The sequence below is a fragment of the Monodon monoceros genome, unplaced genomic scaffold (assembly GCF_005190385.1).
Source record: "Monodon monoceros isolate NGI ecotype Baffin Bay Population unplaced genomic scaffold, NGI_Narwhal_1 Super_Scaffold_14, whole genome shotgun sequence".
Lineage (NCBI taxonomy): Eukaryota > Metazoa > Chordata > Mammalia > Artiodactyla > Monodontidae > Monodon > Monodon monoceros.
Genome location: NW_021703770.1, coordinates 1,260,973 through 1,287,604, shown reverse-complemented (window position 1 = coordinate 1,287,604; position 26,632 = coordinate 1,260,973). Strand labels below are relative to the sequence as shown.

The following is a 26,632-nucleotide window of genomic DNA, read 5'->3' as shown; positions in this document are numbered from 1 at the left end:
TATTTTATACACAAAAAACAGAAAGCTTAATTACTCAAAATTAATGTACTCAAGGTCACACAGCAAGCGTTAAAGTTAAAACTCAAAAACCCATCCACTGACCCCCATAACTCAAGCTTCAGTGTGTTCCTATACCTTCTTGTGAACTCTCAGAAAGTGTAGGCATTCTCCACTAGAAGGAAGATTAATGACCAGTAAGGACCACAGCTCATAACCCTGGTAGTCCCAGGGTCTAACATGATGGCTTCACGTGCATGTCTTAGTTTGTTTTACCACTGTCATTGTGTTATATTCTTTTTTATACCATGGATTACTACTGTTTATTAACTCCAAATCCAGCAAATTTCCAAGAGTCTTTCAAGCAAAGATCTCTGAATGTTGTTCTTTGTTTTATTAATTTGTTTCCATATGGATGTCAGTTTCCTGCTTAAAAAACAGGATGTATCTGGACTTCCTTCTGTGGGCAAGTAGTATATTTACATTCATGAGTTTTTTCACCTTATTCTGCAACAGAACTAAAGCACAGGTTTTAATATAAAAACCACTCACATCTCGTACTAATCCTAACCTGCTCCACAATTTATCCCATATGCCACGTCAGTGCTTTGGCTGCCACGTGAGATCTTCTGCCTTGCTTTGGTCTCTTCTGAATATTCTGTCAGCTACATGAATTTATCAAATAGACCTGAAAGTCCTCGATAGTGTGTGTAAAGAAAATGGGGCTGAGGGCAGACAAATGTGTATATAACCATCTAAATCATACACCGCCTGAGTGATCCGAGGCAGTCGGCCAAGTTGGCTCAACTGTCAGGCACTCCTCCCTGAGTTCTGTGAGAGCAAAGAGTGGAGTGTTTGTATGCAGAAGGAACCCAATGGCAGTTCTCAATTAAAACAAACTCCTTGGGCTTCCCTGGTGGCGCAGTGGTTGAGAGTCCGCCTGCCGATGCAGGGGACACGGGTTCGTGCCCCGGTCCGGGAAGATCCCACATGCCGTGGAGCGGCTGGGCCCGTGAGCCATGGCCGCTGAGCCTGCGCGTCCGGAGCCTGTGCTCCGCAACGGGAGAGGCCGCAGCAGTGAGAGGCCCGCGTACCGCAAAAAAAAAAAAAAAAAAAAAAAAAAAAGGAGATGACCAAAGCTAGAAAGCCAGTACGACAATAAGTGTTTCCATTGTTTCTTTTTTCTTGTCCATATATAATGGAAAAGCAACCACAAATACTAGAGGTGCTTGAAGAATCGTATCAGTTTTTAAGAAGATCTATGCTGAGACTGCACGCGCACACACACAAGCCAATGGGATTTCTCAAATTCCAAAGGCATACCGTTCCTTTGTTTCTTGGATTCTTTTGACATCTTCTAATAAATCTCATCCAAATTTTTGAACATCAGGGCATTAGCATTAAAACTCAATCATCACTAATAAGTCATTTGAGAGAATCAATTAGGCACCTAAAATCCATGTCTTACTGTGTTGTGGACACAATGGTGAAGGCAGACTTTACGTCTGCCCTCACTGAACGGCACACTCTATTAGTGGGGGCAACAGATAATAACAGGGAAATACAACGTGCACACAACAGACCCGTGACTGCCAGGGGTTAGGAGAGGGGCAGGCTGTGACCAAGCAGCACCAGGGAGCTTCTCTGTGTTGGTGAGACACTTCTGTGTCTTCATTACAGTAGTAGTCACATGCATCTGTACCTACGATAAAACTGCATAGAACTACACACACACTCTTACACACAAACACAGGAGTGCACGTAAAAACTGGTGAAATCTGAACATGATCTGTAGTCTACCTAGTAGTATTGTATCAATGTCAATTTCTCTATTTTTGTATTGTACTATATCATGATTGTATGGAAACTGCTCAACTATACACATCTGTCAGAACTCACTGAGCTGTACACTGAAGTTAGTGCTTCTTTTTTATTTTTTTTTTGGCAGTACGCGGGCCTCTCACCGTTGTGGCCTCTCCCGTTGTGGAGCACAGGCTCCGGACGCGCAGGCTCAGCGGCCATGGCTCACGGGCCCAGCCGCTCTGCGGCATGTGGGATCTTCCCAGACCGGGGCACGAACCTGCGTCCCCTGCATCAGCGGGTGGACTCTCAACCACTGTGCCACCAGGGAAGCCCTAGTGATTCTTATTGTATGTAAAATTACACCTCAGTAAAACTAATTTTAAAATATTTTTAAAAATCGGATGTTAAATGAGAAATGTACAGGTGTCATGGAAGGCTTTACATAGAAAACACTGCTTAAAATTAAGAGTTAATCACAGACATAGAAAACAATCTTATGGTTACCAAAGGGAGGGGGAGGCATAAATTAGGAGTTTGGGATTAGCAGATACAAACTACTGCATACAAAATAAACAACAAAGTCCTACTGTATAACACAAGGAACTATATCAATATCTTGTAACAAACCACAATGGAAAAGAATATGAAAAAGAATATATATATATACATATATATATGTAACTGAATCACGGTGCTGTACAGCAGAAACTAACCCAACACTGTAAATCAACTATACTTCAATTTTTTTAAAAGAGTTAATGAATAGAAATGATCTAAGTCCAGGAAAGGAAAGAGGAGTCATGCAGAAAAGTGTTAACTCAGCAGGCCTGGGTTGCTCAAACCCTACACATTCCCAAGATTATGACTGGCTCTGGGCCTCCTGGAACCTGAACTCCTGAAATGTTCTGATAAGAGTGCCTTTGCCCACCTGAAGCCTCGGGCCACACCATCCCAGTCTGACTGGAGAATCTGTATGTACAATGTGATTATGACGAACACCTGCTTCCTTCCTGGGGCCTGGAGCCTGACTACCTGAGGTCACACAGGTGTTGTACGCCCAGGAGGTGGAGCCTGATAAAATCCTTCAACGCCCAAGCTCAGCAGGGTCCCAGGCTGGCGAACCTCTGCACCTGTTGTCACACATCACGTGCTGCGCCATGGGACTCCCCTGGGAGGGACCCGGGGAAGCTTCCACTTAATTTCCTCTGGACATCACCCCGCAGACCCCTTCCCTTTGCTGCCTTTCCTCTGTATCCTTTTGCTATAATAAACGAAAACCAGAACTATAACAACCTCTGAGCCCTGTAAATCCTTCTGATGAACGGCTGAACTTGAGGGTGGTGCTGGGGATCCTGAGACGGCAGGATTTCTACCAAACAAAGAATCTGTCCAAGGCCCTGAGGTAGACTAAAGGCAAACTGAAAATAGCAGCAGGGAAGAGTGACCGTGAGAGACTGACCATTTCTGCCTCCCATTTCTAAAGTCTTTTACAGAGAAGGATGAACAAAAAACTATGGGTTGAACAGTATAAATATGACAGAGTTTACCTAAGTCCTCAATAGCCATACAACTTCTTGAATCACTGAAACCATACAGGAGTGGAAAAGGAGAAAAAAAAGTACATTATTAAATCTATTAAAGAAGTACAGAAAATGTATCTTCTAATGAATCAGACTTAGACTTATATTTAATTTTAACTTCTTTCTGGAAAAGGGCAGCTAATAATTCTCACATTGAAAATGTCAGGTTTTAAACTAAACTTTCCCACTTGGAGCTTCCATTTCAAAATGTTTTAACTGACAGAAAGCTTTATGGCCAAGAAACTACAGTTAAAGAAATCATTTCTGATAATATAATTATCTAAATAAAAACATGTAAAAATAAAAAACTGGAGTAAAATAACAGAAAGATTGACCAACAAATATAAGTGTGCCCTGGCCCCTCACACGTCTCTGCAGTTTAGGTTCCAAACCATAAAGTTAGGGTGCTGGACTCAATGTCTTCTTCAGCTTCCCACTGGAACTTTTTTTGTCAAATAAACCACGAATTATGTTACAGTTAACGTTTTTTAAGAGCAGACCGATGGATATACTCATTTTAAACCTTAATATATTTGTAGGAGAAAACAATGACAACCTCATGTCTGACACAGGCATCTCAGAGGCTGAAAATGTCAGTGGTACCAAATGGGTCCTACAGAAGTTCAGCATCATCGATGCACATTTAGTTAATACGACAACTTCTTGACTAAACATGGACAGAGCCCTTCAAACTAACGGCCACTACTACTTGCAAAAGGTTGCCAATCAAATACACCTTTAACAAATCCGAGAGATAAAGAAGAATAAAATGTTATATGGCAAAGGCAAAATTCAACTTCAAGGCAAAACATGCTTTTCTTGCTTTACAATAAGCCATTAGCTTTGGCATCAAAAATTATTTTTTTAGACACCTGCTCTACAGTGAATAGGGTTATAACAAGATTCTAGTTTATTTTTAGAGTGTGCTGATATCTTTCAGAATATTCTGAAATGGGTCAAAAACATTTAGTGAGTCATTTGTGGCATGCCACACTGGTAGTCACATTTAGGACATCTTTGAATGAAACTACGTGCATCCACAGAACCATCTCCCACCAGGAACCCAACGCTCAATACACCCACTGACGTGTTGTTTTCCTCATGACTCCATCCAAACAAGGGGCATGATGAGTAGTGGGCATGGGTGAAATTTCAAAGTAAGGAATAATAAAATTAAGGTAGTTTATTATAAGTTTTCTTTCTCTTTCATGGGATGGAACTAGTATAGAGGAAATCTAAACATAATTCTTTTGCTTCTATCCTGATAAGAGAACCGAAGTAATAAAAATACTGATTCTTCCAAAACAGAAACAACAGATAACACTCAGGAGTATGCACTATTGCCCAGTGTAGACCCTCAAGATCCCCGCACATGAAGTTCAACAAAACGCTAGGCTCATAACAAACATGCAAGAAAACAAGCCGCTGTGAATAAGAGTCAGTGGGTCACCACCAACAGTTGTAAAGCCCAGGGACTCCAGATGTTACAATTCGGATTCAGAATAGAGACATCAACCCCATCGGAAATGATAAAAAAAAAAAAAAGGAGGGGACAGAAAAATTAGTTAACAATAAGGGCCACAAAAGATGGCCTGACAGACTGAAGAACGGGGGGTGGGGGGAGAGATAAAACTTGAAAAATAAATAAAAATCCAACAAATGCACTAGATATCAAATTGGCCACAGCTGAGGAGGGTTGGTGATCTGAAAGATTTATGTGAATCCAGATCTCAGGGAGACAGGAGTTGAGAACAAAAAAGAGGCGTCAATAGATACAGTCTGAGAAGTTCTGATGGAGATATCAACTGAAATCTCAGGAGGAATAGCTAATAAGGAAGAAAAGGCAGTATCTGAGCAGACGCCAACGAAGACATCTCCAGCACCGATTAAAATGACAGGAACCCAGAGGTCCTGGCCACACAACACAGATCAAGCAGGAAAAATAAGTGGGAATCCCACCTAGCTTGTAATAAAACTGCAAAACACTGAGGACAAGTAAGGCTCTTAAAGCCACCCAGAGAGAGGAGACAGATGAATAGACTACGACAGCTATTTCTCAACGGCAGCCACAGGGATCATACACAGCAGAGAATACCACAGAAGTTCTGAGGGAGAACGACTCCCATGTGGTTCTGAACCAGAACCGCAGTTCTCCCAGCAACCCCATCCTTCAAGCAGGAAGAGAGAATAGAGACGCAGGAGCCGCGAACAGCACAATGAACAATCTCAAACTGATGGCTATCTACCGAGCTCACTGCACAGCCAGAGGAGACACGTTCACTCAAGCAAAGCTGAACCCCTGGCAAAATCTCAACATGCAAGACGATGAAACAAGTCCAAAGAGTCTGAACAACGAGTTCAAATGAACCACAGTCTCTAATCACAGTGCAAATTAGTGTGGAAATGTACCAAAAGGGATAAAATTTTAAAGCCCTATGTGATCACTTCCATTTCTAACAACATAGTGGACCCAATGTCCTGGCCACAGTGCTCATTGAAAACAACTAAAAATGCTGAATAAAATATTTTTTAAAGTCTTCTGAAAAGCTTCTATGAGCTGAATAACAAACAAACAAAACCAAACCAAAAAACCTACTCAGACTAATGATGGAATGCAGAGGGCTCAGAGGAGAGCAAGAGTCAGCTTCTATCCTAAGGCCAGAATTGAGATGTGCACACGTATGCTGTAAAATGTGACAACCAGCAAACAAAAGTAAGAGAATGATAAATACACAATTCAGGACCATGGCTGTCTGCCTGGGGTGAAGGGGTTGGGATGGGGGGGTGTCAAGGGGACATGGGACCAGGAAACATCAGGCATGTTCTCTTCCTCTAGGCAGTGGGGTCAGAGGTATTCATTATATTATTAAGTATCACACCTTACTAAAGAACACATGTATCAGATGCTACAGAATCTAAACATGTTATCAAAACCTGAGCCCCTTAAAAGTGGATCAATTTAGCTTGGAATTCAGTGAAATCAGATGTGTGCAGCATATGTGTATGCATCTTAACATATTTGCATCAAAAATTAAATAACTTTAAAATTAAATAATGGGTGTCATCAAATTCTGAGGCCCGTATAAAATAATTTCTCTCAGAATTTGGTGAAAATTTCCACACACAAGTTCTTACAGATATTTCAGCTGCATTCTCAGTTCAAAAGACTTTGGCTCTAAATAGCTGAAGGGCCAATTTTTTTTGGCATGTTTGTTTAAATAGGAGGAAGTTCTGAATTCCTAACTGATTTTTCAACACTGAAATTAAATCTGTTCCCAAGTTGGGTACTGCCTGGGTAGGATAATGTTTGGATCACCTCTAATAGTTCTAGAAAGAAAGAAATTCTAGTTCTAGAACTTCCATGCACAGACCAGGATAGACTCCGCACTGAAAGATTATCACAAGAAGTCAAATAAATATAAAATTACTTGCCAAAGCAGCAATGCAAAAATCATACTATTTCTAAAACTTTGTCAGATGAGGGTAAAATAAATGTACATTTTTCTCACATAAATGGAACTATATTACACGCTTTATTTTTTATATGGCCTGTTTTAAACAGTAGCATTTAACATCACAACTTCCATACCCACGAACAGAGCCGCAGTTCACTGGTTATAGGCCTGGATAAGCAGTAACACCGGCCGTCAACACAGGAAAGAGGTGTTGCTATGACCACACTTCTAGTTCCCTTAAATTACAAGTACTTGGTAGGATATTATAAAAAGCATACACAAAATGAAAGTAATTATTAGGACAGATAATTTAAGTGACGTTTTAGAATATTTTCTGGACTTTCTAAAACTGTAACATAAGATTTAACAATTTTAAAAAATTTAAAAGGGGACAGGCTGAAGAAGAGAAGTTCTGATGAAAGCAGAAGGTGGGGTGGAGGGGCTGGAAGGTTTGCATACAGAGCACATGGGAAGGAAGAGGTGTGTCCCACCCCACAGTGTGCGGCTCACATTTGTATTGGGACACCCAAGTGGAAACGCTGAATCCTCTAAAGCCTGGCACTGTGTACAGACTGAAATTCCAGGTGTTACTGGGCAGGTATATGGTAGACAATCACTTAAGACCTCACTTAATCAACATAAAGACCCTACGCAGGAGGTGTTATATACCTACATGTGAAGAAACTAAGGGAGGCACCTGGAGTCACAGAGCTGTGAGATGCAGAACAGGCACAGTATGCGGGCTAACGACACCTCACACCTCTCGGGCTTTACAGAGGCCACTCACCCGAATCACAGACTGCAGTAAGATACGTCCTATTAGTAAGAGGAAATGTGGGATACACCGGTACGTGTGCTAGCTTTTAATCATATACACAGAAGCAAGGTCTTCTGAAAGGAAAAAGTAGGACAACCTAGTAACAGCGTGAAAGGAACATAAAAGTTGCCAACTTTTAGGTTAGCCTAGAAATTATAAAAAGGAATAACTGAGAGCTATTTAGGCCCGTCTCATGCATCCTGGAAATCAATGTCACTAAAGGAGTCACGGATATAGATATAGATACCAGTGATATAGATCATCTACGAGAGAGAAGAATACAATATAAATACATCCGTTAACTAAACTCTGTCACCTCCTTCACCAAAATATGAAGCTGGGCAGACGGCTAGAGGGCCAGACGCAGGGACGCAGAAGAGAGGCAGCCTGTAAACTGAAGCCGCTCCGTAATGAGTAGGCCTCACACATGCTCAGCTGGAGTCCAAACAGGACTCTGCTTCGTTGAACGCAACTCCCTCTCCCATTCGACTCCGTATTATTATAAATCTTCAAAAGTTCCCACAAGTACCTCACCTAACACCTTACATTTCCTATATGACTTCTACTTCACGGACAAGAAAACATCTCAAGAGCTGGATGCTGCTCTCACAGGTTGGATCTTAAAAGCAGGAATATCCACTTACCTCATCTACCTTGCCCTCCTACTGAATCCCACCCACCTACTAAACCACCCATCTACTAAACCATCTACCTTGCCCTCCTACCGAATCCCACCCACCTTTTCTCCTTCCTGACACTGAGTGACAGGGTTGACGCCGTCGGCCTCTTTCTTCTTCATTTTCATGCTCCAGTTCGTTCAGTCTCTAGTCCTAGCAAATCCATCCATTAAATTTGCTTCCTACCACACCGTTGGACCTCCCAGCTTTCTAGCTTCCTGCCCAAATGGGTGACAAGCCCCCACTAGGTTACAGCCTTTTTAAGACCCAATCCATCCCTGGTACAGCCATTACATCAGGGTGGTCTTATTTAAAAAAAAAAATTCTGATCATGACATTTGCTAATTAAATTCTATAAATGCCCCCAATTATCTGCAGGAGAAAACCTAAAACCCTCTCTTTACATCATGTGGTCCCATCTCTCTCACCTGTTTCCTTTCAAATCATTTTAGCTCAGATTTATTTTATTTTATTTTTTTAAACATCTTTATTGGGGTATAATTGCTTTACAATGGTGTGTTAGTTTCTGCTTTATAACAAAGTGAATCAGTTATACATATACATATGTTCCCATATGTCTTCCCTCTTGCGTCTCCCTCCCTCCCACTCTCCCATCCCACCCCTCCAGGCTGTCACAAAGCACCGTTAGCTCAGATTTAAATGCACCATGTTTTCTAAAGTACCTCTCTTCCTCACCTACAAAGTTGGAGACTCCTTAAAGCAAAGGTCCGCAACCCCCAGGCCGTGGACTGGTACCGGCCCACGGCCTGTTAGGAACTGGGCCGCACAGCAGAAGGTGAGCGGCGGGAGGGCGCGAAGCTTCACCTGCCGCTCCCCATCGCTCCCCATCCCTCACATCACCGCCTGAACTATCACCCTCCCCACTCCACGGAAAAACTGTCCTCCACGAAACCGGTCCCTGGTGCCAACAATGTTGGGGACCGCTGCGTTAAAGGACAGTTTGCAGGGGAGCCGCCTGGACCCCAAACCTCCCCTGTGTTAGCACCTCTGCCCAGGCACGGCCACACCATTTGCGCTTACAAACAGCACAGGATTGAACACAAAGATGCTGTTTACAGGCAATCCACTAGACTGAGGAATTTAGAAGTACAGATTATGTCATTAATTTCTGCATTCTTGACCCCGAATAGACATTTAATGAATAATTTTATTAAAATAAAAAATTTCCCAGAGTATTTAATTGCAAAATTGTATGTACAAATGTCTCACTGATATTCATTAAACTTTTTTTGAACTCTTCACAAATACTTACAAGTAACATTTATTTGACTGGAAAACTGTTTTGGTTCATTTATGCCACAAGTATTTATTGTGTAACTAATACGGGGTAAAAAGAAAGCTCCTTTTAGTGTAAAGAAGTCAATTCTGCTTTGTTGTGCAAAGTGCTATTGAGATTATACGGGTATAGTTGGCTCTGAATAAACATCTGACAAATTTGTTGATATTCAGGCATAATTACACTTGAATTAAAGACAGAACAATGGTTGTGTCACTTAGGACTTCCTGTCTCTACTTAAAAGAAGTATCTTTTAAGATTTGCCCAAGCGTACAAAAATTCAGTGTCAACAATTCATAATTTCTTACTAATTATAAGAATCTCACTGCCCTACGGTGACAAATTTATATTCTCCCAAATGTTAGGTTTAATCTAATTCTAAAATAAAACCATGAAATAAATAGGATTCAAAGAAACAAAGAAAAAAAGTGTTATTAAAGCATCCTCCTGTACCTGTTGATAGAAGAAATTCAGAGTTGGCTTGTCTTCAGTAAACTGGTTTAGAAATCCTTTTGGCAAATAACGAATTCTCAATTCATATCTAAAAAATAATTAACAAAATAAAGCAATTAGAAATAAGTCATTTTCTCAATTCATAGTCTACAAAATTATTTTGAGTATGGCACTGCCAATTACTCTGAAATATTATTTTAAAAATAAGTTAAAATATAATCAATTAATCTGTCAATGTAAATGTTTTCTTTTTCAGCACAAAAACGTGCATGTGAGTATGCTACAGCTCGAGGATTCTGCAGGAGACAGAGCCTAATGAGAGGCCCAGAGGGCGCCCAGAAGTCCCTCCAGCCCCACTGCCCAGGGGCAGCACCACCTTCCACTCCCCAGAGGTGAGCTCTGCATGCCTGGAGGTACACAGGATGTACTCTTGTGTGTCTGGCTTCCTTCATTCACCAGTATGCTCGTGAGACTCCTCCCTATCGAGTAACTGCAGTTTGCTCATAGCTGACAGTCCTGCACTGTATGATAGACCACAATCATTCATCCCCATTACTGTGATGCCGCTTGAGTAGTTTCCACCTTGGGGCTGTTAAGTATAATGCTACGAGCACTCTTTATATTCCTCTAAAAAAGTAATTTTGCTCACGAACCCAAACTTCAAGAATGGTCAAAACAAACGAATTTCACCAGAATGCTCTCTCTGTGCCTCATTCTGTGTATGTGTGTGTCCACCCGTATGAACTCTCATACGCATGCCTTTTGGTGAACATATGTACACATCTCTGCTGGATGCAGACCAGGGGCATCATCACTGGATCCTAACAAACACACACATTAGGCAGCGCAGATGTGACCAAAGAGTAAGGTGAAGAGCTGTACCAATGTACACTCCCACAAGCAGCACGGCGCGCTCTGGTTCCACTATTCCTCACCTCTACTTGGTACTTCTAACCTTTTCATTTTAGGACCTCTGATATTTACAGCAAGAGTACACAGTGGTTTTAATTAGTACTTCCTTGATGAGTAACACAAATGGGCACTTCTTCATTTGATAATTGACCATTTTTGGTTATCTTCTTTTGTGAAGTGTCTGTTAAAGCTTTTGTCCCTTTTTTACTGACTCGTCCCCCCACCCCCACCCCACCACTGATTTGTAGGTATTCTTTTTTTTTTTTTTTGCAGTACGTGGGCCTCTCACCGTTGTGGCCTCTCCCGTTGTGGAACACAGGCTCCGGACGCACAGGCTCAGCGGCCATGGCTCACGGGCCCAGCCGCTCCGCGGCACGTGGGATCTTCCCAGACCGGGGCACAAACCCGTGTCCCCTGCATCGGCAGGCGGACTCTCAACCACTGCACCAGGGAAGCCCTGTAGGTATTCTTTACATGTTCTGGACGTAAGGCCTTTGTTAGACTTAGTGAATATCCTCTCCCACTCTACGGCTTGCCTTTCACTATTTTAATGGTACCTTTTAAAAATTATTTTTAAAATCTTTTTATTTTAACAGTATCTTTTGAGGAAGAAGGTTTGTGATTTTTATGCAGTCCTATTTATTCCTTTTCTTTTTAATAAATTATCTTAGTGTTTTGTTTATAAAATATTTGCCTACACAAAGGTTATAAAGATACGAATTGTTTCTACAAGTTTCATAAACTGCTCTTTTAAAAATGTATTAGGCTCACAGGGAAAACAACGCAAAGTAATCAGTACAATTCTTTTGGTTCAATTAAGGGTAGAAAAAATGCAAGATACACATACACAGGTTCTGCTGAGATTTTTAAGTGTCCGTCTTATTAAAAGACACAATGGCCAAACAATGCGGTTCCGTTGTACTTCTGCCCTCTGAAGGAGTTCCCATAACTCACTGCAGATATTTCACACTGGGCAACTACTTGTAGAAGCACAACAGCTTTCCTTTATTTTGAGTTTAGGACTTACCAGGCACCTTATACGAACCATTTCTCTTAATCAACATAATAATCAAAGAAAAAAAGTGTACTTATTTACATTCAGCAGACCAGGTGAACAATGCTGGCAAAAGCAAGCAACCAGTTCCCAGGCTGGAAGCTCCAGGATCAAACAGGCTGCAGGAGGCTTTGGTATTAATGTTACTGCATTTTAATGGTTTAAAAAAAAAAAAAAAACAAAACTGGTCCAAAAGTCAAACATTTGGCAGCCTGGCTCCACCTCCACACTCTTAGCATCCAGCATCCTGATGATGACATCAACTAACGTTTAGGGACTACTCAGGATATGACAGAAATAGTGATCAGCATTTTAACCAGACGACTTCTTTTCATCAGCAACAACCCCCACAGATGCAGAGAGAATGTGGGCTCTGGATCAAGACCGCCTGCGCCTGAATTCTGGCTCCATCACTCGTTCACTGTCTGCCATCACCTCTCTGTGCCTCAATTTCCTCATCAGGACGCCAGGAGAAGTGAATGAGCTGTCACTGCACACCATCACAACCATCTTGACGGTTTATCTACCTCATCAGTCATTACTCAACGAAGATTTACTTCAGCACTAACGACCTACAGGCACAATTCGAGAGGCTGGGAAGACATTAGTGAGTAAAACAGGCACGAAGTACCAGCCTTCAAAGAGTCTCTACTTTTGTGATGGAAGCCAGACAGCAAACACATAAGTATCTTTGAGGTGGTAGGTAATGTGATAAAGGCAAATAAGGGGAGTAACAAATGATGAAGTACTATTTTATAAAGGGAACTGGTGAAGGTCACTCTGACTCAGTGATACCTGAAGGAAGATCTAAAGGAAGGGAGTTATGCAGTTATGTGCGGGGGGGGGGGGGGGGGATGTGTAAGGGCCCTGGGGCCAGAGGGTGCTTGGGGGCAAATGCAGCTATAGCCACTGACCGAGGGCAGTGAGTAACAGGGCTTCCGGGGGGCGTGGGATCAGGAGCCTGCAGATCTCACAGGACCCTCTGCTCATCATGGTGGTGATGCTCATCCCAGTGAGAAAGGAAGCACCAGGGGCACCATGGCCAGCACAGTAACATCACATTACTGAGGCCTAGCCAGGTGGTACTAGGTAGGGCAGACAACAGGCACCAAAGGGAGGCCAGGAGGGGACTGGCCGGAAATAGTGACCAGGTTACTATTTCACCCAATTTTCATAGATGGGGGAGAAACGAATTTTGGGAATTAGGTGCCACAGCTATTAGGAGGCAGACCTGGGATTCCACTTCAACATGCCTGAATGCCCAGAGGCAGAATGAAACTAAGAGAAGGCACCTGTGCTTAGAAACAGAGAGGAATGTAAGTTGATCTTGGTCACGGGGGTGGGCAAGGTCTTTAGATCATATTAAGGGTTTTGGTCCCTGCTTCAGCCCACTACCGTCTAGCATATTCCCCCTCACAACCCTACGGAAACTTTGCTCAAGGCCTCCCACTTTAATTCCAGTCCAAACACCTCACCCCAGTCCTTAAACCGCAGCACCTGAAGCCCACAGCCTATCCGCCTGCTCGCACCAGCAACGCCACTCCCTTCTCCTCCGTGAAACTCACCGTCTTCCTCATACTCCTGCTGCTCTTCTAAGAGCCTGGCTGTGTCCTGACACATTTCCACGTCTCTGCTCTAGGCCACTCCATGGATTTCTGAGCAGCAGCTAACTACAACATGCCCCAAATAAAACCATCCTTTTGCTTCCACTAAGTAATATATTAACATTAATGCCACCAACAACTAACTTCCTCAGTCTCACCTCCAACTATGAGCACCAGGATACCCACGTGCTAACGGACTACTGATGGGGAGGGGCAGGAAATGTTTTTGAAAAGTTGAGCTGGATGAAGATCTCATAACCCTGATAGGAGAAGGATTAGCTGGCCAGACTGTAAGTAGTGAAATAAACAAAAGTACAATTTCACAGAACTACACAGATGACCCTCATAAACAATGTGGTGTGGACAGCTCTTTCTTACAATAGACTTCCAATTTAAAAACCCTAGAAGGAAGGGTAGAAACAGAAACTCACCATTTGGCAAAAATTACAGTAATGAATACTGCAAAAAAGAATCACCAATGATGCTGAGATTAGTGGGTGAAAATACAATGAGAAACAGAGTATATGCACAGTCTCTGTACTTCCCCAGAAGATATTACTTAACTACAAAGGGGAAAATAATAACTTTATAACAGAGAAACCTGGCCACCACCTTACATCAAACGATCCAAGTTAAAACCGCCAGTAAAATGAGTCATAGCCTCATCGAAGACTTCCTGCTAAAATGCAGTGAGAAAATCAACACCTTGGCTGTGGTGCTCTTCCCCAAATGCATAAGCTCAATATAATCATGAAAAAAAAAACAAAACAAAAAAAACAGACAAACCCAAATTGGGGAACACGGTACAACCAGCCAGTGTTCTTCAAAAGGGTCAAGGTCATCAAAGACAAAGACAGCCTGAGGACTTGTCCCAGATTAGAGAAGGCAACAGGACACTGAGACACATGGTGCTCTGATCTGGATCCTGGGCCAGAGAAGGGACAACTGTGAAATTTGATGACGTCTGTAGATTAGTTAATAGTATTGTATCAATGTTAAGTTCCTGGTTTCAATATCTGGACTATGTTTAAGTAAGATTTTAACATTTAGCGAAGCCGACTGAAGGGTACACAGGATTTCTGTGTACTATTTTTGCAACTTTTGATACATATTGAGAATAAAAAGAAATTCTCACATACCTAAGACTGACTATTCTGTAGCTGTAATAACAAATAACCACCAGAACGAGTTTTAAACCAGCCTGGTCAATAAACATCAGTCTTGCATAGCCACAGACTGGCCAGAAATCTGTTCATCTTTGTGCTGTCAGTGTCTGGTGCAGAAGCATCCAATAAATGTTCAATTAATAAATCAGCAAATTTGGAAGTCCATCCTGTGTTTTAAAGGGGTCACTTCCAAACTTGTCAGAATGTTCCTCTATTTACTCTTACTGCTTTAAATCTTCTAAAGAACTCTTGTTGAATTCAGTGTTATAATGAAAGACTAGCTTTTCAAATTAAGGTATAGGCACACGGAATGTCATTTCAAGATAACATAGAAAACTATCAAAATACAATCTAAAACTTCCTAAGCTATCATTAGTCATTTTCTTTTGTCATCTTTGAAAAGGGAAACCTTTCCTCTACATAAAAGACTTTTTTTTTTCCTGCAAAGGTCTGGAAAAAAAAAAAAAATCATCCCTTTGCAGAGCGAGGAGAGGAGCTGCTCAACAGCCGTGAGCAGGAGAATGTGAACCACATCTGATAACGATGAAAAGGACTTTCTTTTCCACTTGCTCTGCAGAAGCCCCACAATTCTCTCTCAAATGCCAAGAGAGCCTCCTCTCAGACCTGGCTCTCAAAGCCCTGAATCCTACACCAAAAGGACTGGGCCATTTAATATCTGATTAACCTGCTCAGAAGTCAGACCAGTCCATGTAGGTGATTCCAGATAACCAAAATTTAGTTATCAAAATTTAACTAGAATTTAATTATCTAGGTGCAAAACTTTAAAGTTTAAATCTGTTTGGTAGAAATCTCTCAAAACTGCATGATACCTTTTGCTACACTATAAACTAGGTATGGTACTGTAATTCAAACTTTTCTGGCTGACTCAAGATCCTAGCAAACACCATGTACCTAACCGAGATCTCCCAGGACCCCAGGGACAGATGAGCAAGTGCCTGCTCCCTGAAAGACTGGGAAGGAAGCAGGGCCCGTGCCTGTGCATGCAGCGCAGTGGCCTCGGGCTCTGCCTCAGGACCCGAGGATTCCACACAAGTCCCTGAGGGCCCTTAAGAGGACGGGAGGGGGCAGGGTGCTCTCCTCACAGAGGCTGTAGACAGCGATCCTTTATTTACATGTTCAATATTGTCTTACCCATCTGATGCGTTCCCAACAATATTCTTAGGTTTATTTTTCTTTTTACTTTGTAAAAGTATATCCTGCTGTATGTCATCTCCTGGGACTTTTTGTTTTTTAACTGAGGTAAAATTCACATAAAAAGTAACCATTTGAGGGAATTCCCTGGCGGTCCAGTGGTCAGGACTCCACGCTCTCACTGCCAGAGCCCGGGTTCAAGCCCTGCTTGGGGAACTAAGATCCTGCAAGCCGTGTGGTGCACCACCCCACCCCGCAGAAGTGACCACTTTGATGCGCGCAACTCAATGGCATTGCTAGTTAGTGCATTCACACAGGTGTCCTGGGGCTGCCTTTTGTCACACGATGGTATTTGTCTAAGATTTATCCACACTGTTGCAAGTCCTGATCATTCATTTTGACTAGTGTAACATTCCACTGTGAATATTCTGCAACTGACTTAACCATCACTGGTTATTCTACGAACGTTCTTGGGTCTCTAGCCTAGTAGAGAAATGCAAGAGTCTCTCGAGGACAGAACTTGAAGTGGAACAGCAGGATGGAAGGGTATGTCATGAGGATGCTATGCCATTTTCCCGAATTTTTTTTACCAATTTACATTCTCCCCAGCAGGGCAGGCAAGATCCTGTCAGATCTATAACCTCTCCTGCTATTAATTCTGTCAGACAACTTACTTTTTGCCAACCAGACAGTGTAAGATGGAATCTAATGGCCTAGATTCGTACTTCCCTGAGCACTGAGAAAGACGATAGTGTCTTCCTGTGATTACTAGTCAAACTTGTCTTCTCTTTTATGAAAATAGCCCAAGTCTCATGCCAATTTGAGACTTCATATTGATCAGTAGAATGTCTTCTCATATTGATCAGTAGAATATCTTCTAGTTGCAACTTGTTTCTGCACTTTTTTTTTTTTTTGGCCGTACCTCACAGCTTGTGGGATCTTAGTTCCCTGACCAGGGACTGAACCCGCACCCTCAGTAGTGAAAGCACAGAGTCCTAACCACCAGACCGCCAGGGAATTACCATTTCTGCAGTTTTGAAAATACATCTTTTGATAAACAGAATGTTTTCACCTCATTAAAGTCAAACTTATTATTCTCCTCTTTCAGAGTGAATGTTTTTGGAGTATTAAGAAAACCTTCCTACTCTAGAGCCAAAGACACATTCAACTATATTTTCCATTAAGCTTTCTCTCTTTTTTTTTTAAAACTTAATCCATCTCAGGTGGATTTCTGTGTACTGTTCAAGGTAGGATCTAACTTTGTTGTTATTCTTCCTACGAGGATAGCCGTTTATCAAATCAGCCCTTCCTTTCCCCAATGACACGTCATGGCATCTCTGTAAGGCCATCCTGCCCGAGACAGTTACGACCAAATGCGTGTGCTGCAGCTGCTCACCGAGGTCTTAGAAGAACTAAGACTCCATTAAACAAGTTTAGATCTCAGGTTTATTTAACAATATGAAGAGATATTAGAGCAGATACTGCAAAAAAGAAAAATCTATGTTCAAAAACCCCACAGGAATGGAAACTAATATCCAATTATTCTGATGAATCTTGGCACTTTCATTTGAATATTAACATCCTACTTCTCAAAACTAAAGCCAGAGCTGCAGTTACCCTCACATGTCCACCCATGGACTGAGGAGGTCTCAATGTTCTGTTTCTTGTAGTCACATACCTAACACAGGAATAAAGAAAGAGCTGGTGCATGGACCCAGTTTCTACTCTGCCACCCATTTAAGCTGTGTGACCACGGGCAGGTTATCAAGCCTCTCAGGCAATGTCTGACACACAGCAAGAAGCATGTTAATATGAAGACTGTTACTAACGTAAACTAGTCCTGTTCAGTTCCTAGTTGATAATTTCATTATCACTGATTCAACTTCCACTTAAAATATTTTGTACTGGGTGCCTACTATATACCTGGCACATCCAGAACCGAGCAGTGAATACAACGGAGTCCCTGAGGGAGAGAGACTGTACCAGGCAGGCAGTGGGCTCTGTAGACAGAAAGGCTGGAAAAGGCCCTGGGGAGGAGGTGACAGTGGAGCACCTGCCCTAACGAAGGGAGGTCCAAGCCAGGCCGGAAATGGCAGACGAGTACACACAGCAGTTGAGCATCAAGTTCAAAGGCACCAGGAACAATCTGCTTGGTTTGTTCAAGAGCCAGTAAGAGCGCCAGTGTGGCCAAGGTCAAGCAAGTGAAAAGTTGGAAAAGATAAAGGCAGAAAGAGAAGTGAGATGAAGGGTTACTGTATTCAACAAGCAAGAAGGCTGGCAACAGAGAAGAGACCATCAAATGAGACCCTACCCTGAGTATCTAAGAAAACAGAAAACTAAGATTTCAAAGGGACCAGAGTCGCTCAAATGGAGGAAGGGGAGGAGCAGCAGACGGAGAAGAGGACCCAGAAGTAAAATCACAAACTCAAGAGTGGGCTCCAGGGGTGACGGGGGGCTCCCAGGCTGACGAGGGTCTCCAGGGGTGACGGGGGGCTCCAGGGCTGACGGGGGGCTCCCGGGGTGACGGGGGCTCCCGGGAGTTTCTGAGCAGGGACGACCTACACATTTCCTTGGATGTTTACAGTTTAAAAGATTTGTCAGCAAATTCGGTGAGCTCTACCTTAAACATATCTCGGTACAGCTGCTTCTCATTCCTTCAAGTACTACTCCCCACAGCCATCGTCTTCTGTGACTTTTTCCTGGGTTACTGCAATAACCTGTCCATTGGTTTCCTGCATTTATCCAATAAAGAGTGAATTTAATGCCAAAGGCAGGTCTAAGGTGGGCAGAAGGAGGAAGAGAGGTCACTGGAGCAGCCCCAAACGTCAAGGCTAAGCAGGAGAAGACAGACCGTGATGGTCAGTAAAAGAGGAGGAAAACCTTCACCAGAAGAGTCTGGTATACGAGAGGCTAAATGAAGGAAGTACACTCAGTATCCACAGGGGAATTGTTCCAGGATCCCCCGCAGACACCCAAATCCTCGTATGCTCATGTAAACTGGCACAGCCTGCGTATGTAAGAGGCACACACCCTCTTGTATACTTGAAAGCATCGCTAGATTACTTATAATAGTACCTTATACAATGTAAGTGCTATGTAAATAGATGCTGGCACAGCAAATTCAAGTTTTACTTTTTGGAACTTTCTGGAAGGCCCCCCCCCCCAGAATTTTGTATCGGCGGTTGGTTGAATCCACGGCTGCGGAACCAGGGAACCTGCGGACACTGAGGGCCAGCTGTATTTAGACAGGAGGAAGTGACTGCGGCCGTGAGCTACTGCAGAGAGTGGACTGGACAGCGAAGGGACAGACCCCATCAAAGCCAGGCCCTCAGCAGGCTGGGCCTTTTCCTTTGAACCATAAATTATTATTATTATTTCTAAATAAATGTATTTATTATTTTATTTATTTATTGTTTCTGGCTGCGTTGGGTCTTTGTTGCTGCGCGTGGGCTTTTCTCTGGTTGCGGCAAGCGGGGGCTACTCTTCGTTGCGGCGCGCGGGCTTCTCTTTGTGGTGGCTTCTCTTGTTGTGAAGCACAGGCTCCATGTGTGCAGGCTCAGCAGTTGTGGCATGTGGGATCAGTAGTTGTGGCTCGCGGGCTCTAGAGCACAGGCTCAGTAGTTGCAGCACACGGGCTTAGCTGCTCCGCGGCATGTGGGATCTTTCCGGACCAGGGCTCGAACCCGTGTCCCCTGCACTGGCAGGCGGATTCTGAACCTCTGTGCCACCAGGGAAGCCCAAACCGTAAATTACGTAGAGATGTGTTTTTAAATTGCTCAATATACTGTTGCGTGCAGGATCCTATATTTCTACATTAGAAAAAATAGTTAGATACATAATTTTAAAACTAGTGTTTACTTACTATTGTTTGCGCTCTTCCTTTTAATTATTAGGAGAGGTAAGTTTTATTCCTTTAATACTAGTTTTGCTTTATACATTTTGAGGAATGTCTAGGAATTTATAAGTTTAAGAGTTATATCTATTTCTATACTTATTAAATTCTTGGTGAAATGAGCCTTTTATTGTTATGTAGTTGCCCTCTACATCCATAATAATTCTTGTTTGCCTGAAAATTTTTTGCACAGGATACTAACAGCATAATACTCATCTTTTTTTTTTCCTGGTTATTATTTGTCTGGTATACTTGTACTCATGTTTTATGTGAGAGTTATTCAAATTGAAAATCAGGACTCATTAGTAGGTAGGAAAATTCTTTTTACTATTTATTTATTAATTTATTTTACTTAAGTAGAACAAAACAGAATGACATTGAAAAGAAACCCTTAGACTTTAGTGTAAATAATAAGGCTGAGTATGTTTTGTGAAATATGTAGGTCCGTTATTTACAAATAGCTCTGAGATACACAAACAGGTATACGTGCACTAAATCTCAAGGCAAAACACATTTCTTCCTGTAAGTCAAAGAAAAATGTTTGAACAGCACTGTTTTGGATACAGCCTATAAATAGCAGAGAGCTAGAATTTACTTTTTAATCACACTCTAATACCCTCTGACCATTCACCGTTAGTATACCTGCATCTTATTCGTGATTTCTATTTATCCTGTTTCCCGTGCCTTTTCTCTATCTCTTTCCTTCTTTTTGATCCCTACGTTTCTCTAATACCTACTTACCCAACTACGGTTTAAGTTATATTTCTAATGTTTGAGCTTTTATCCTCGTATTTAAGTTATATTTCTAATGTTTGAGCTGTTACCCTCGTATTGAAGTTATATTTCTAATGTTTGAGCTGTTACCCTCATATTTAGCCGATATCTGTTCTTGAGGGAATTTAACTGTGCAAACAAATACAGGCTGCCAGTTATATTTTCCCACCACTTTGAACGTATAATCCCCCCATTGTCTTGGCATCAATCATGCTGTAAGAAGTCTCAATTTTTCTCTGCTTGCTTTTAACATTCTCTCTTTTTCTTTTGTACAACACTATTTTACTATAATTTGTCGAAGTATGCATTTAGTTTTATTCGCCCTGTTTGAGATTTTTTGTTAATCCTGCATTTAAGGATGCACATCACTCACTGATTCTAGAAAGTTCTCAGCTATTTTCTCTTCAGATTATTTCCTCTTCCTCATTCTTTTTATTCTCTTCTTCAGAATTCCTGTTAGAAAAGGGCTGACCTTCTCATTCTCCATGTTACATAAACCTGCTTTCATAATTTCCACCTGTTCATCTCTGTGCTACGTTTTGGGCAAATTTTCTCAGATCCACCTTCTTGTTTACTAAGTTTTCATCTATGTCTAATCTGCTGCTTTATCTATCCAATGATTTCCAGAACTTCTGTTTTGTTCTTTCTCAAATCTGCTTGGTTACTTAACAGCCTCCTGTTCCCCACTGACACTTTAGAACAATCTGTATTAACCCTCACACTCTGGACGATACCACGCGTGTATCAATGGTATCTCTGATCACATTTTCTTCTCTCATCGCCTCTACCGACAATCCATGCACCTTCACTCATCTCATAAGCCTAGCTACACTCTCAGAGTTTCGAAGATCACATTATTCCCCTCGGGACAGGCATGTTGATTTTAAAAACCCATACTGTGAAGTCAGATAGCTAAATCCAAATCAAAACTGTGTCACAAACTATCTATGTGAATGCAGCTTAAATCAATTTTGTTGTGCCTCTGTTTTCATCTGTAAGATAAGGATAACAAGTCTTTACCTCCTAGGGTTTGGGTAAATGAAATATACAGTTTACAAATTACAAATAAATAAATCATAAATAGCACACAGCTGGCACAGTGCCTGGCTCTTAACAGCCACTCGATGGTGACAATACATCAAGGTCACCATCTTCATCACCCTTCATTTGAAGAGGGTCAGCCAAGTCTTCCTTACGTTTGAGGATCCAGGCTCCACTAAAAAAGTAGCCTACTCAAGTTTACTTGAGATTAGGTCAAATAAGTTGGCTTCAAAGAACAAAAGCAAAGCTTGTATACACAGGGATCTACATTTAACACGTTACTGAGCACTAAAACTATTGCTATAATGAAGGCTGCCTCTGACATGTCTGCATGAATTCAGAAGGTAACAAAGTTGTGCTGATTAAAAATACCTAGAGGTATTTTCAAGTAACCTTTAGATATTCTTAGGTTTTAAACACTTATTTAATTAATTGACCAAATAGATGGAAGTCAAATCTTTGCCAGCCAGTGATGAAAAGCAACCAAACTGTATTCTCACGGACTATTTTGTTAGCTCGGTTTCAGCTATTTGCTGAATTTGAAAATACGACTATATTTCTTTGATAAACCGTAATTGGGTCAAGATTTTATTCAACTAAAGATTTACTCACCTAAACATATTTGTTTTTCTTTTTAATCTTTCTAATCTTCTCAACTTAGATCCTTGAACTGAAAGTTACTGACATTTGAATGCTCTCTTCACTCTACAACGATCTTTACTTCCTCAGCATTATCTATAAAAACAGGAACCAGTGTGGAAGAACCCCGTTCTGTAAGTTATACTTCTCTCAAACGTGTTTTTAGATGTATAATTTCCTACAAACATCTTGGTTTACTTAAACGTGAAAAAAATTATTAGGAGAGAACCAGGAAAAGGACAATTTATAGGGAATTCTTTTAACTGACCTTGAATGGTTTTAGTTTCATTAAGGTCAGTATGACTCACTAAGAGATTACTTCCTAATTTCAATGTTATGTGTGAACATCCAAGAGACGCTGACTCTCTTCGGTGGGCTGTGGATTACTGTACTGGGCACAACAAAGCGAGCTCTGCAGCCCATTAATAAGGTAATTGGGTGTGGTCTCCTCCAGGCACAGGGAGCCCTGCTGCACGAAAGGGTGCCAGCAGAACAGGAAGTAAAAGGACTAGGGCTCGAGTCCTCCTCAGAGCAGAGGCTGGACAGAGCAGCACAGACAAGAGAAGTGGGAGGAGCGACAGGTCATCACAAAAGCATGAGATCAGTCAGACGCCTCAGCAAGTCCAGGTCAGCGGTGCCCCAAGACAGACTACACAGGAGTGCAGAAAAGATCACTAGTTAATAATTACCGGCCAACTCTATTTATACAGGAGCCCCGTGACAATCAGTGTGAAAATTAAGCATAGATAATCATCCCCTTGTGCGTGTCTCTAATATGCAAAACAAATCAAGTTCGAGTCGCCCCAAAGTAGGTTTGTAATCTTACTTCCACTCCTCTGGTGGGTGTGCAAGTTCATACTTCTCCCTCACATTGGAGACACCCATATCCAAATGGAGCCAGTGAACCTCCTCTGACCGCAGGTGACTGAGGCGAAATCCATAGCAGGCCACGTGCTTTACTTTGTGACTGTCCACTATCTTCTGAATGATGCCCTAAAACATACCCCCCACAAAAACGACTGTTATAAACAAAAAACTGCATGCTAAAAATTAATGCAATGTTCATTTCTTTTAGTTAATTATCAGAAATCTTTGGTAAAAGAGTATCAATTTAAATAAATCACTTAATTTTACTTAGAAATCTTTTTTCACAAAAAGTATTTTTATGAACAAAGAAAAGTTTTTTAAAAACCACAAAAAGAGGCACTTCCCCTTTCTTTATTGATTTCTGCAGCTCCACCTCTGCGTCACCCCAACTCATCAGAGCACACGGCCACACCTCAGGTGGCTTCCTAAGAATGAGACCTGTGGAAGGTTATATACTTTCTGAACCAACGATATTGTTGAGAACAGGCTGCAACCCTAATATCATTTTTAAAAAACACACATTTAGGAACATATAATTAAGGCCATGTTTCTGATAGTACTGATGACATATGAAAAGATACTTAAAGTTAGGCCTAGCCACCTGCTCTTTGCTCTCTATAGGTTAACATGCAGCAATTCACAATAGCCCCCAACCTAACTTTTCTAACACGTGTGCCCCATGAGTTCAGAGGAGATGAAGGTGACCTTTGAAGGAGGGCATCAGGGAAGGCTCCCTAGGGAAGGCGTTTACCCTGGGGCTGTGGAAAAGAAAGTGTTATTAGAACTGATTCTTGCCCTGTGCCCACAGAGATGTGTAAGTCAGGCGTCTATGTTTGTAAATGGGTAGCACACGTGGAAGACACCTTGGGAATACGATGGAGACCATCTGCCACCCTTAACGTGAGCGGGTGCTAATCACCATCCATTGCAATCTTCTCAATATTTTAGGACATTAATAAGGTTTTTTTTTAATGATTCTGAGATTAACATGAAAATGTCTATCATGGAAAATCAGAACTATCTACTAGAGAAAAACACCATTGGTTTTTAAAGACTAGCAATTAACTGAAGCTAACACATAACTTATAATGTAAGACACATCTTAAAAGTTCTGCACACACTAGTATTTACTATGGCACAATGCTGTTGGTAACACAATTAAGGATGTCCCCAGCACTACCCATAAGAACAGATAAATAATAACATGTACTATATTCAAAAACTGTCAAGGACCCAGTGAGTCCACACCACAGGCAGGACGTGTGCCGCACTCCTGTACCTGCACATGCCGACCACCCTTCCTGACTCCTCAATCCCCAGGACAAGGCTGTGCATCGAGCCCAGGAGAGCGGCAGAGGAAGGATGGAGGGAGGGAGCAAACGTGGCACCAGAGAGAAAGCATGAAAAAGAACCCGGCTGGAAGAGCTGACAACAGCTTCAGGAAGATGAACTCTTACTGGGACAGGAGGCATGTCTGCAGCCTACAGAACTCGGGGACGGGGTGGGGGTGGGGGTGGTGGATTGGGGTGGTACCTGGAATGAGAATAAAACGTTTTTTCTGGCTTCTGGATTCAAGGCCTGAATTTTTGACAGGGCTGCCGTGAATGACAGTGCAGGCTGAACACCACCCAAGGGCATCCTGCCAGGGGACGGTGGGAGCCCAGATCCAGCCCCAAGCTCGCCTGCAAATCTTGTGCTCTGGGGTGCGGGATCTGCCTACAGGAAGGGCCATCTTTTCTGCTAATTCTCTGAAAGGCGACTTGTGCAGCTTTCTCCTTGCCAACATCCAAATCCCTGAGCTGCAAAGGACAGGCGCTGGCGCCTCTTTCAAACTCCCACAAAAGTGCCTTTGTCTCTCGCCCCCGCTCTGCCAGCTCACTCCCGAGAGCACACAGGCTCTAGTTACCCTGCTCATCTCCCCTTGATTCCGATTCCACATCACCCCCAGATCTTTGTGCCTTGGTCTGTCTACCCCTCCACGCCCAGATGTAGAGTGTAAGGCAGGGCACAACCATTCCTTATACTTGTATTTGCCATCAACACCCCGGGAGAAACCCCATCTTCGCTGGGTGCCTGCCCTGACGACCCCTCGCACAGCGCAGGTGACCCTCATGTCCTCTGACTCACGGGCACACACAGGAGCCCACCTGCAGAGAAGCAGTATCAATTAGAGGGGCTTAGTCCAAACACATGGTGGTGATTAGGAGGAAGGCAGGTTCCTAGTCTCGAAGTCTTGTGGAATAGACAGAATTTTAGTCAGTTCACTTGATCGCACTGCCAGAAGACACTGGAATAATTTCAAGTCTGGGTTTGCGTAACCAGAGTCCCCAAACTGTAGGACCTGGTACCTAAACCAGGTTGCAATTTCATTCTCCACTAAACAATTAAGCAATAAACACAGGCATTCCCTTTTATTTCACTTCTTGCTTTTCCATGATGTTCCCATACTGAGTTCCGTCCCAGTCTCATTCTCTAATACTCTCATAAATGCCACTTCGGACTTAGTCTGGATAGCAGCCAAGGTTATGAGTGGACGAGGTGCTTAAATATTTGATGCTAAACGTACATAAGTACTCAGTAAAAAGTACTGATAATTTTGAGAACCAACTATTTGGTTCTGAATAACTGAACAAATAACTTTGAGAACTAAATTTTTAGTGAGAAATGCAAACTCAACGCTACCATATGGAAACATTACCACTTCCATATAACACACACACACACACACGTTAGTATATGTGTATATTATTTCCGGAATATGTACATTTAGAAAAGGGACTGTCTCTAGGGAGCTAAGAGGACATGGGTTCATAATATGCCACTGATGGTATCCAAATTAAACTTAAATTTCTCCTCCTGGCTTTAAAGGCTCATGACAATCTAGTCCTACAATACACAAAGCAACACTTAGCTACTCTGAAAACTCCTTTTATTCATTTATATCACAGCCCAGGCCTCAGAAACATACACTTTTCCTGATTAAATTCTCATGTTAGATATTCACAGTAAAGGACTCTTCTCAAACTTGGAAATAAAAGAAGCCAGTGTCTGCATCGTGCTTGTATTTCATCAGGAACATAGCAATTCAGCCATTTTACTACTGGGAGATAGTTATTTTCTTTTTTGTTTCCTTGTTTTGGGGGAAAGGGAGGTGGAAACGCAAGTAATCCTGCCAGGAGCATCCTTCTAGCTGTCGTCATACATACGTACAGGCACTGCTTAGAAACAGACGTGCTGGGTCAAGAGCTACTTAAAATATGACATTTTGGTAAGTACATCCAAACTGTGCACCAACAAAACTATACCAATTACACTTGACACATAATGTGACAGACTGTTCCTCATCTCATACCAATAATGGATGAAATCCATCTTAAAATGTTCATCAATGTGATGCACCAAACGGGGATGGGGTTGGGGTGGGGGACGGGGGCGGGGGCGGGGGCTGCTGT

The 26,632-nt window shown here is 42.2% G+C and overlaps 1 protein-coding gene across 10 annotated transcripts in view; it reads right to left on the bottom strand.

Moving 5' to 3' along the window:
* The window catches only part of PTK2 (protein tyrosine kinase 2), a 253,684-nt gene that overhangs the window by 135,481 nt on the left and 91,571 nt on the right, over positions 1 to 26,632 (bottom strand). For 8 of the 10 annotated variants that reach the window (XM_029222740.1, XM_029222744.1, XM_029222741.1 and 5 more), the window contains 2 exons: positions 23,140 to 23,306; positions 10,080 to 10,167 (listed from right to left, as the gene is read on the bottom strand). In XM_029222740.1, coding sequence (XP_029078573.1) covers positions 10,080 to 10,167; positions 23,140 to 23,306 — 255 coding nt within the window. The remainder of the gene's footprint in view (positions 1 to 10,079; positions 10,168 to 23,139; positions 23,307 to 26,632) is intronic. The other 2 variants (XM_029222747.1, XM_029222748.1) reach the window with 1 other exon arrangement.